Genomic DNA, 12,889 nt, shown 5'->3' with positions numbered 1-12,889 from the left:
AGGCGTATGTTCTGTAAACTTACCCATCAAGAAAAGTCAAAGCGTGACACCTGCCATTTAACATACATTTATGCATTTTATCCTTTTATCCAAAGCGACTTACATTGCATTGTACTATACATTTGTTTTTTTTAAGTATTTGCAATCACTGGGATCGAACTCATGACCTTGGTGTTGCTAGCGCCATGGTCTAACCACTCAACCACAGGAAAGCTTGTACTATGCAAACAGCAAATAATGCTGGAAGCAAGTAAAAAGAGAAAGACATGAAGAGCACATGGCTTTTTGGAAAGGGGACAAATACATGTAATGCAGGGGAGATGGGGGGTACTTGACATGCAGCAAAGCTTTGGCCATTGGGCTTTGATTACATCTGCTTGAGCTTAGTCCCTCCCCTCTCCTGCAGAGTACACTATATATTCACACACAGAGTCAGACAGATCTGTTCACCAGCTCCTACACTCCTACTCCGAGTTGGAACATTTGAGGTGTGCGTATGCGTGCGCGTGTGCATGTCAGCCTGCCTGAGCTTGAGATTGCAGGGAATTGAGTAGGCACATGGTTGCTCATTTGTAAGTGTGATCCCACTTGAGAAAGAGACAGTGACAAAGAGAGAGAAGGAAAAACAAGAGGGAAAGGTGCCAATACCAGTTCAGCAGAGAAAACGGGCAGGGAGAGCGTATAAAGCATTTCCACCTCCAGTAGAATGGAAGACTATGCGGTGTCTTTCTGGATTTACATTGGCGTGATGTCCATCTTTGTTTGTGGAGCGGTGAAGAAGTTTCTGGCATCCCACATCGGTGCCATGCCCTCGGTGGTGGCATGGCTGGGTGCCACTCTGTTGGTGGAGAGACTGTGTGCCCTGTGCATGCCCGCTGTGCTTGCAAGATTGGTCCTCTGTGTCTCCTGCTGGCTGTACTTCACATGGGCCACCCCCAAGCCATCACTGCCAGTTGAGGGCAAGGTGGTCTTCATCACAGGTAAGGGTAAAAAACTATTGAGATGAAACAGGACAAACACAATTCCTTCACTTTAATAACTGAGCTGATTTTATTGCTTATTGTTAGCTTTGTTTTGTTATCTTGTATTGTGACTCATGGATCATTACAGCTCGAGTATTGACCTAAAAGGCACGTGAATTGATATGCAGTGATTGTACAGAAGAGCCGAGAAATCTAGGTCAAGCGGTTGGATCCTGTTATCCGAAATCCGATGATTGTTGCATTTAATGATTCATTAACTTTCAAAGGTGAAATGAGAACTTGTTTTCCCTGTATTGGGATTGTGTAAGCAAATTTGTAGACACATAAATACTCCTTGCCAGTACATGTTACATTCCCAGGGATTAAATGTCCTTTGTGTTCTGAATCCCGTAATAATGTCTTTCCTAATAAATCCTATTCCTACTCATAAAAACATCTTTTGTCATATGTTTGAGTACAAGCAAACTTTATCCTGGACATGCTGTATTTTTCATTCAAACAACATCCTATTACTCTAAATGGCTTGAAGCCAATCAATATGTAATGCTTACCATAATGGTTACTTAATAACTGGATTGACCTTTGTGTATACTATTCAGACAAACATGTGGTGCAAACACAATGTTGTTGGTCTTGCATTTGAATCATTTCTCCTTCGAATTTGATGTCTTCAAAACTAGAGAGTTCTTTCAGACGATTTGCCTGTTTCTTAGTTAATCTGATTTAAAGTAAAACTATCTCATGCAACACATACTCAGTATAAGCCAGAAATCAAATCAAAGTGCTGCTGTGTGCCGGGTGAACCTTTCTTTAACTTGTTTTTGAAAACTGGCCTTGTCCATTCGCACTGTTTCTTAAGTACTCTTCAGTTCTTCTTCAGCTGCGGTGAGCTTCTTGCTGTAATGTCAAGTGCTGTATTCACTGTACGTACTCTGCACATTTTGTCCAGTCAGCAGACTTCAAAACGGCTATGCCACATTAAAGTTTCAGCAGTTGACCCTTTCTCTTTTCATTTGCATGTCTCTCCCACTTTCTCTGTTCGTGTATCTGTGAAATTTTAAATAAGCTAATATTTAAAAGAATCTAACAACATTGTGGAAACACTAGTTTAGACCTTGGGGAATAATAAGCAATTACGTGTTTTCATTTATTTTTCATTTATTTTACTGTTAAGCCATTTTGGAACTCCTGCTTTAAATCTGGATCTTAAGCTCCTTATGGAGCCGTATTACTTATTTGAACACTCAACTTTCAGTGCTATAGTATGTGCTTAGATATTAATTATAAGGCTTTTGTATCTACAGGCCTGAGGCAAACAACAGAAGAGGGAGTTGAACTTACATGAAAAGTGCACTGTAGTAATTAAATGTACTTCTTGCTGAAATATAAGAGTAAGAGTTATTAAATTTGAATGTCTGATACAGGTATGTGTGTGTAAATATACCCTGTATTATAGATGTCAAATATAATATAATACACATTTATGCCACTCTCTCACACAAGCTGACATTATTTTAGACTGTTCCTTTTTCTTTGTGGACTCGGGGTGTGTTTTCTCAGATTTTAAACTGAGTGTCACTACAAATTAGGTTTTAACTGTTAAGTTAAATGTTTGTGCCGGTTAATTTTTTACCCAAGTATTACGTTTTTCCAACCTGAATTTTCATGCCAATTTCCCTTGAGTTGGTTTACATAATGCAAGAGAGTCAGGTGAATCAGTAATAGTTATGACTAGTTGATGGAAGTGAGATTCTCAGAAATAATTCAGTACCTAAATGCCCCGAAGTTGTCTGCTGTCTGTATTGACATGGTAACCAGCCCCATCAACCCCCATTTATTTATAAAGATGTGCACACACACACACAAACAATGAGAGAGAGAGAGAGAACAGATGTGATCTTCTGAGGTTGCCGCCGAGCTAGAGTTTTGTTTTCTTAATTTTATTTACTTTGTTTCTCAATAGTACACACTGTGAAGCCATACGTTTGTGTAAATATTTGTAATTGCCCTTTTCAATGCTTGGTTAAATCACTCCACCAGAAAACTCTTTTCGCCAGAAAAGAAAAAAAAACTTTAAACCTCTTACGGAGCCAGCAGAAAAGCACAGTTAGAGCTTGAATTGCTTTGAGGCGGGGGGTTAAGGTTACAGGATTGGATGACTACACAAACTAAAATCAGCCACACCAGTAATCTGGCAAAAGTCAAATAGGAAAAAAGCCAACAGACAAAGCCTTTACATGTCACTCAGCAGCTTTCGGAAAGTTCCTGCTTTGGGAATGTTTTAGGGAGTTCTGTAATGCTATTTATACTCTCTTGTGGCACTGGGGATGGGGAGTTAGGGGGTGCGATAGGGTTGTGTGATATGATCTGTATTTTGTAGTATATTTAACTCTAAAACCCATAAATACAATTGAAAGAGAGACAGAGAGAATTGTCCAAGAAAATAAAATGCAAAAAAATGTATAACAAACTTGGCCGTTTGTTTAGACGGGGGACTGGGACTGAAAACGTAAACTTTTGAAGACGGGTCTCAACGTGCAACATTTTGAAAACGCCATCTTTTTCGTTTCCATGTAAACTGCAAGACGGAACTTTCTGAAAACGATGACGTCGCGCGCAATGCGTATTACGCGCTCGGTCGCGCAAGTACAGCCAAAACAATATGGCGGCTTTCTGTACTGTGAGAACTTGCTGCTTGACTATTTATTAATGTTTCCCCAGCAAAATGTGGATTTGCTGCACCAATAAGACCAGCGGATACACACTATTTACATTCGCCAGACTACACACATATACGTCGACCAACGGTATTAAAAAGCACTTTTGCCGTATAACTGTTCATGTGTATGTGCCAAGGCACGTCATGTTTCTTTACACAACAACATCGCCATCGACTGGCCTGGCGTGCATACTACGGCGTTTCTATCCGTTTTCCTGGATCCATGTAAATGGAGACAGTTTTGATAACTCTGTCATGTGTACGTGACACAAACTTTTTCGTTTTACATCGTTTAAACGTGGCCTAAAAGTATCTGCTTCCAGGAAACTCACCTCTCATCTTTGCTCAAAAACTCATCTATTCGCATTTCTCTCTCCCTTCTTGTCTTTCTCTCTCTTAATTTCACCTCCCAATAAACCGTGTCGACTCAACTAAGCTGTGATTAACACCAGGTTCTAACACCATGAAGGTGTGAACTTCTAGAGTTACGTACACTCTCACACACATTCATCCCACACACGTTCTCGATTCTTCATCTGTCCTCACTATCATGGTGTTCTGCAAACACAAGGTAAATATCAGTGCCACCCAACTTGGCTCCTTACAAGTTCTCTTAATTACGTTTTTTCCCACAATCCCCACCTGAGTTTTATTAGACTCTGTTTGTGTAGTATAACCTCAAACTGTAGTTTAGATAATTAAAAGCATTGCTGAACTCCAGCATTTTTCATCAGTCGATCAGTCCGGATCTCTAAATGAGCTGCTAAGTACCATGTGATATTAGGCCATGAACACACTTGACGTCTTTTTTGACAAAAAAAAGTTGACAAGAGCGCTTTTTTTAGTAAAAAGAAAAGCTGGCAGCGTTTGTGCATGAAGGCAGCTCAGCACACGGGATTCATATAGGCAGAGTAACGGAAGTCTATTTGAATTATAAACAGAGACCATCTTTGCAAAAACCAACCACATATTTTAAAACTACAGTACTAATTTCTTGCTAGAAATGCAATCGAATGTTATTAAAAGTAAAAAATAAACTTTAATTCATATAAAAATATGTTCAAAGCAGCGCTTCGGCCGCCATTTTAGTTTTTAGATAAGGATCTTGCTCGACCAATCACGTTCCTCGCATGTTGTTATGGAAATGACAGGTCTCGCTACTCGCTTGTCATTGGTTAGCTGTGAAAAGGAGCTTGACCTAGGGCGTTTTTTTCTGAAAAGTTGAACTTTTTTCAACTTAAAAAGACGTTTTTTGAAAACACGGTTTACGCCATAGGATTGTAATGTAAAACAGAAGCTAGCAGCTTCGAAAAAGAAGTCAGGTCTGAACACGGCCTTATGTGTTAGGAAGGGTAATGTGAAATGAGATACGTAGAGGTCGTCTCATTGTGTGTGCATGCGGAGGACAGCATGAGGAAGCATGATTAATCCCTTCTACTCATCCCATCAGGTTTCGCATGTGATCCCACAAAACAAGATGTGTACAGTATGTGGGTAAACATCCAGGTTTACTTTATCCAAATTGCAGATGTAAGTTAAGTGGAAATTTACATTTTTAAAGCAGCTACATTTTTTGCAGCAAAGTTACATTACAACGTTCCAAAATCGTCACTCCTGTTGAAGTTAAGATGTAATATGATATTATCAGTTTGTAGCATAACCTGAGGCAAAGTCACAAAAAAACATGCCCACCTCAAGCAAGCACAACTATTTGTGTTAATTTTGGACATTTTTATGAGCAACTTGGTGTATATGGTGTTTTTCCATCCAGCATTTTTTATGCGATTTCCCAAAACACACATAAAACCTGGATGGAAACCTGGTGAATGTCTCTCTATCACTCACACTGCATTTATTTTTTTTTTTTGTTGGCCGAGGAAAGGGAAGTTCCACATATTGCCGTGCTGATCAGCACACAGTTCCAGTACCGACTGTCCCGTAGTCCTGGGGCCTTCACTTGTGTGGGAGGAGGGAGAGTGAGACCATATACGCATGCTTTTCTGTATTGTGTGTGTGTGAGAGAACTCAGAAGTGCTCCTCTGTGGCCCATCAGGTCTCTGGCAGGCCCTTATTTTACCCAATGTCCCTGGAGCCACTCCAGAAATCAAGCCAGTTCAGAGTGGGATGAAATATGCTAGACCCGAGGTGTCTAATAATACCCGTATCAATGTTACATAATGGTATGCGGTAAATGTTTGGGGGAAAGAGAGGAGGGGGCACCTGGGGAATTCTTGTCGTGCCTTGTTGGCCAAACCAGGTGAGGAGGTTAAACAGATAGGGAAGGTTAAAGTGTAGCATTTTGGGGCCAGAAAGTTGAGAGGTTTGGCACCGATGTACAAATGGCAGGTTGTCAGAGCTCTGCTCATCCCTTCTTCTAATTGCTTTTGGAGCAATTTCTCACATCAAATTAGCTTTATGAGTCAGTTGAACTTAATTATGTTGAACTGACTTAAAAAACTGAGTTGTAAAATACAACTAGATTTTTCAAGTCAGTTCAATATAATTTAAGTTTCCTTGACTCACAAAGATAATTTGATTTAATTTAAAAAATGTATTGAAGCTGTTTAACATAGTTAACTAGTTTTTAAGTTCCAGGGAGGCAGTATTAAATTAAAAAAATGTACCTTTTCATCTTTGTTTTAAAAAGTAATAATTCCGCGTATAAATACATATAATACAAAAACACACTGTGGTATATAATGGTCTTGTTTTCTATGCTTTTACAGAAAAGCTTGTATGTTATTAGAGGATATTCCATACTGTACAGTATATCGTATCGACAACACATTGACAAAAAAAAAGTGTTCTTTCCTTTCGCACAGAAACGGTTCACACGTGATGTACATACACACCCAAATTTGTTCTTACCCTTGTTTCAGTGTTGATGCATCCAGATTATCATAAATGAGGCACGTGCCTGTAAATTAGTAATGAGCAAAATACATACCCAGCCCGTATCCATAATAATGCTTTTCACACAGCCTCGCCTGTACAGATAAAAAAAGCGTGATGCACGTAGAAGATGCACTCCTGAATAAAGCCAATCTTCTAAAACCAGTTGAAACACTAAACGGAATATAGGTCAAAACTACACGTGATTGTAATTGTGTTACAGACTTGTCATGAGTCAACTGTTAGTATACCTAACAGACTGTATTGCTAAACCAATGACATACTGTGTCTAGCAGCATCATTTTGTAATTCAAAAATCGCACATAATTGCACACAATTCAGTTACTAAATAATATACTTAAAAATGTTTTGGCTTAACACATTCTGTTTCCAAGGCCTCCCGGAGCCTGTGATTTTTGCATACACTCTTAAAAATAAAGGTGCTTCAATATGCTATAGAAGAGCCTTTTCAGTCTAAAGGACTTTGGTCCTTTAACATCCAAAGGTTCTTTGTGGCGAAAAAAGGTTCTGTTACACTTTATTTTAGTGCCTGTGTTACAATGTAATTATAAATTTAAGTACTGAGTAATAAAAATTATGTACAAGTACTATAGGGTTAGGATTAGGGTTTGGTTTAGGGTTAGTTACATGTAATTATGCATAATTTATACTAAATACTATAGTAAATACATGTAACGTGTAACAAGGGCACTGTAAAATAAAGTGTTACAAAGCATCTTTAGATTATAAAAAGGTAAGACAGAGATAGTTCTTTAAAGAACCTTAGACTGAATGGTTCTTTGTGGAACCAAAAAGCGTTCTTCTATGGCATTGCTGTTACAACACTTTGAAGCACCTTTATTTTTAAGAGTGTATAGATGTGGTTTAAGTTGGTCCTAAAATGTAATTTTTGTACCAAAATGCAAGTGCAAAAAAATGTTCAATGTACAAATGTATACTGTAAATGTACATGGTAAGTGAATGCGACCCATAGAGAAGGCCCATCTTGTGTACAGACAGATGCCAGCATGTCCTCAGAAAACCTTTAGATAACAGTTGCACTGAAATGCGGAGGTGTGATTTTTGTTAGTGTGTGTTTGCGTCCTCCGTACACTTAGTAACTGCTGTTATCATAACTGGCGTGTAAATTCTTTGCCACACATTCACAAATTAGGTGAAATGTTAGGGCAATGACCTCTCAACAGTGTGTGATATGAAGGACACGCTCTATAAAGTCTTTCTTCTTCACAAACACACATTAATACACGTTTCTTTGCATGCTTTTTGTTGTTGTAAGGATTGTACAGCCTTGCCAATCAAAAGAGACACAAGTGGAACATATAGCAGTTTGGTTTGGCTGGGAACACAATTTTTAACAATAATTCTTCAAAAGAACAAAGACTATAAACCTGGCATGCACAGAAAACTTTTAGTTCAAAAAGCCCAGTGGTTCAATTATATTGTAGACCTCACATTGAGAATAATATTAATCTCTGTATATCTATTCATGTCACTATTGTTTTCATGGTCTGCACCGTACTATTGTTCACTGCCAAGAACAACTCGTATATGAGGAAGGTCAAAAGAACAGTGAGCTGTTTTTCTCCTTTTTAGCATGCCTTCATGGATTGGGTTCTTGGGCTTAGACATCTGTACCTAAATGACCTTCGTAAAGATGGGACGTCAGATTTTCTTATTTATACATTTTCTGCTGCTACCTGTAAATGTGTGTGTCCCAGATTTCAATATGAAAAGTGCACACATTTGTAACCCTCTGTGCATTTGTTGTATAAATTTTGCATTTTTGACATGGTGATGATGAAGCTTCCCAAAGCCACAATGGCCCATGAAACGATGAGGACTCGAACAGAACAATACCTCTCACCAATATCTCTTTCAGCTATGTAATTTGATAAAGATAAGAGCTCCTGTGATCATGTTTCAGAGATCACACTATCATGAAACCTGTTGTTAGATAACGACTTTATATAATTGTCATTTTGTTGTATTTGCTGTTGTGGTTTGTGGAACTTTATAGGCATTCAGATGTCAATTGCAGTAAGATAACATTTCACCAGTGAAGGCAGTAAGAGAATGGAACATAACATGGCCATGTTTTCATCTTTCTTTCTCCCTCCTCTGTAGGTTGTGATTCAGGATTTGGTAATGCCACAGCGAAACGGCTGGATGCCATGGGGTTTGAAGTGTTTGCAACAGTATTGAATCTGGAAGGCGAGGGAGCCAAACACTTACGCAGAGTCTGTTCTTCACGCCTTACCCTTCTGCAAGTAGACATCACTCAACCTCAGCAGGTCGAGCAAGCCCTGCTCGACACCAAGGCCAAGCTTGGCATGAGAGGTAAAGAAAAAACAACACACATGAAATAACCACATAGACTAATATGCTTGCATATTTTGAACACACTTTCAGTGTTCAATGTTTAAAGGTTAACCTGCCTGTTGTTTTCCTTTCATATCTGTTGAACCAAAATTTGGCATCATGCTAGCAACAAATCAGTTCTTTCAGATACTGATCAAGTTAGCCAGATTGGTTAAGTGCACAAATGTGTATTATGTGCATGCACAGTTCTGTTAATGTCTAAAGTGAAAAATGTTTGGAAGAGGACAAGGGTGGAAGGGTGGTGCTTTCACGGGGCTGTCTGTATAGTTTGGCAGCACATCAAGGGACTCATGTTATTTTCAAACATCATACACCACAGCACCAGAGACCAATCAGAGAGAACAAGAGAAAAAACACATTTTTCTTTTTACAAAACAAGGTCACAGAAGTTTATGGAGCAGCAAGGTCAGGTTTAAAAATTAAATAAAGATAGTAAAAAATACACAAGTCATTAAATCTTTGAGAATTTAAGATCAAATTCGAGATTCATACAGCGCATGATTTTTTCCTCTAGATCTGTGGGGGCTTGTCAATAATGCTGGCTTGTGTGTGAATATTGGGGATGCTGAACTCTCCCTCATGTCCAACTACCGAGGATGCATGGAGGTTAACTTCTTTGGAACGCTTTCTGTCACAAAGACCTTCCTACCACTTCTGAGGCAGTCTAATGGCCGGATTATAACAATCTCCAGCCCTTCAGGTACACACACAAAAACACACACGAGCCCTACACCAATGCTAGTAAATTTTTACAGCTACCATCAATCCAAGTTAGACTTTACCCTTAATAAATGGGAGAATAGAGAGTAAATTAAATTATTAATATCGTGATTTGTGACATTTATGAGTATTTTTAGGTTTCGGTTTCACTGTGGAAACTCATTAGGAAGTTCTCAGGCCCTCTTTCTTTCTGCCATCCGCATAAAACTGTCAGTGCTTATAAATGTTTCTCAGTTTGTCAGATGTTTACTTTATGCCAGATGGGCCTAATCACACCAAACCGAACACTCATCGGAGCCCATATTATGATCCACCTGTTTTCTGTGCTTCTCAAATGTCCACCAAACACCTCCACAGAGAGCAGTCAGTAGGAGAAATACACGTTTCATTTTTTATCTTTGCCTGACTCTCGTGATTTTGTCTCCATTTGTTTACCGCTGTCATGCCAAAACAGTATGATACTATGAGTAACAGGCTGGCGCAGGACACTGTCGAGTTCTTCATAAACACTGGCTCACAGCCTTTTAAATAAAGATGTCTCTATAAGCGCAGTGCAGTCTCACTGTCAAGGAGAACAAGTTGTTTTAGCTGTCGCGAACAACGAGTTTTATTGTTGAGATTTTATATGCAATTGTCTTTAAAACACCTCACATCTCAGCTTTGGAACACAGACTGTTTTATTCCACAGATGCTTGAGGCAAAACCGCACATTTTATAAACAGTCAGAATCTGTATAAGCTCCGTAGGGTCGCCGGTTTTCCTCCATCAGGTTTCCATCCCAACAATGAAGATAAGCATTGTGTCTTTACGTATCAGCCAAGCATTCTTCCAGATGTTAAAATAAATTAAATGGTGATCAAACAGACTTTTGTTTACTAAGAAACAGACTGCAGTTGTGCTACACAGTTTTAACTGGTATTACACATTAGCAGGGGAAAACATATTGGTCAATATCGTCTGAGGAGAAATTAGAGGAAAATGTTGAGTGCTGTAAACTGTGATCAACAGATACAGTATGTATATGTGACTGTATCTGTATATGTCTGTAATTCTGTAGGAGAGCAACCCTTCCCTTGTTTGGCTTCATACGGGGCTTCAAAAGCTGCTCTGAATCTTTTTATCAACACACTTCGCCATGAGCTGGAGCCATGGGGTGTCAAAGTCTCCATTATCTTACCTTCTGCCTTCAAGACAGGTAGTAACAAATGTAGTTTTTAAAAACTTGACCTTGTAAAATCTTGTGGCAAACAATCTGAAAAAGACTAATATATTTAATTATGACACTACAATATTTGTTGTATAAACTACACTCTAAAAATTGTTGGGTTATTTGAACCCATCGTTGGGTCAAATATGTTTGTGAAGTGCTACACTCCATTGTGAAAAATGAAAGCATTGCAACTTTTTACCCAAATGCATAACATATCAGAAATAACAACCAAGTACGCCCAGCTCTCATTTAAGCTGTTTATTTACAGCTTGGCCACAGATCAAATTCTGAATTGATATCTTAGCCCTTTTCCTCATGCTGACTGAACAGATAGTTTGGCCAAATCCAGGTATAGAATTACAACACAACTAACTGATTAGACCTCTATTTGCATTCTTCCTCATATTGACATTGTCCCTGTTACCCCCCCCCTTTTTTTTTGTTGGTACAAATTACATCATATTTAGCTTTTTTCTTCCTTATGTTCCAGGACAGAGCAGTAACACCGAGTATTGGGATAAACAGTACAAGAACCTGATCCAGAGCCTGCCCCCAAGCCTCCTTGAAGAATATGGAGAAGAATACCTGCTGGAAACCAAGGAGCTCTTTCAGAGTTACGCAAAAACAGCCACCGAGGACCTGAGCCCTGTAATCGACACCATTGTGGAGGCGCTCCTCTCTCCTCAGCCCCAGGTGCGCTACTACGCCGGGCCAGGCTTATATATCATGTACTTCATCTGCAGCTACTTGCCTTTGTGCTTCAGTGACAAGTTCCTCCAGAAACTGTTTGTGAAGAAGAAGGTCATACCACGTTCCCTGAGGAAATATCAGGAGCTGAGCCTCAACAATAACAACAACAACATAAATGATATGAATAAGAGTAACAACAATAACAGCTTCACAAAGATTATCGATTAGTTGATGCACATTCTAAAGACATCTTTTAGCACCACTAATGTGATCTGCTCATAGTGATTTTGTTTCCATTGTGTATACTTTACTTTTCTCAAGTCTTGTTTTGTTGTATATATTGTGAATTTTGTGGATCACTGAATTGCACCAAATCATCTGTTGATGTTGTACCCCGGGACATTTAAGGCAACTGACCCTGATAAGAATACAAGCTCATGCCCATACAGTATGTAATATTTATATTCAAAGTTCTCAGGCAAAGCAAAATCCAAACAGATAAACAGTACCTTATTCTGCAAAATGCATTTTAACTTTTAAGACTTTCTTCTTACTACACTGGAGTGGTTAATTTGATCATTACTCGGGTCAGGACCGGGGTCAGATATGATTGCAACGTCAAACAATATCATGGGTTGTATATGTGTGGGTTTTTAGATAAGTGACCAATGGACTGAAACGGTTCCTTAATTCAGAAGTCCTTTTTAAAGTGTATTTTACTCCATAGTTTTGTATTTGTTACTTGTTTTATTTTTTTCTCTGTCACATTTTTGGCTTATTTATGCCATTTTGTTTCCAATAAATCACTGTATCATATTTTATACAAACATGAAAAACAGTACAGAAAATGTTTAATTGTTCACTTGATCATGCTTGGTGTATATTAAAGTTGACTTTTTAAATAATCTCTAAGTGTTTGCATTTCCTATCAAAGAACATAAACTAAGGCGTTCTTCAACTGGTCAGATATCTTTGTATACTGTATGCTTGTGACCTCCTCTGATCGCTATACTGAAACCCAGCCACATACTTACACTGTTAATTAGCAATTGGCTCTGGAGTTGCCAATTACAAATTTCAGTTTGTTTAATGAGTTTAAGAGCTTGCCATGTTTATCTTGAAAACAAACAATATTTCACATGTAAAACAGGTTGAGACTGTTCAGACTTGTTTGCTCTTTTGCCCTGTAAGGTTTTGATTTTCATCCAAATAATTGTTTTAGAATTTCTGGCCAGAACAGACATTTTATGTAATTCTTGGTATGACCTTCTGATT

The 12,889-nt window shown here is 38.6% G+C and overlaps 1 protein-coding gene across 1 annotated transcript; it reads left to right on the top strand.

Moving 5' to 3' along the window:
- The first annotated feature begins 439 nt into the window (after positions 1–439).
- On the top strand, positions 440–12,528 carry hsd11b2 (hydroxysteroid (11-beta) dehydrogenase 2). Its single transcript, XM_057332884.1, has 5 exons — positions 440–980; positions 8,740–8,952; positions 9,509–9,694; positions 10,772–10,909; positions 11,415–12,528. Exons 1-5 carry the CDS (start codon positions 707–709, stop codon positions 11,840–11,842), a joined length of 1,239 nt encoding a protein of 412 aa, XP_057188867.1. The 5' UTR covers positions 440–706; the 3' UTR covers positions 11,843–12,528.
- Positions 12,529–12,889: the final 361 nt, after the last annotated feature.

The sequence above is a fragment of the Triplophysa rosa genome, linkage group LG1 (genome assembly GCF_024868665.1).
Source record: "Triplophysa rosa linkage group LG1, Trosa_1v2, whole genome shotgun sequence".
NCBI lineage: Eukaryota > Metazoa > Chordata > Actinopteri > Cypriniformes > Nemacheilidae > Triplophysa > Triplophysa rosa.
The sequence above is the reverse complement of the archived record's forward strand: the minus strand, read 5'-3'. Positions and strand labels throughout refer to the sequence as shown.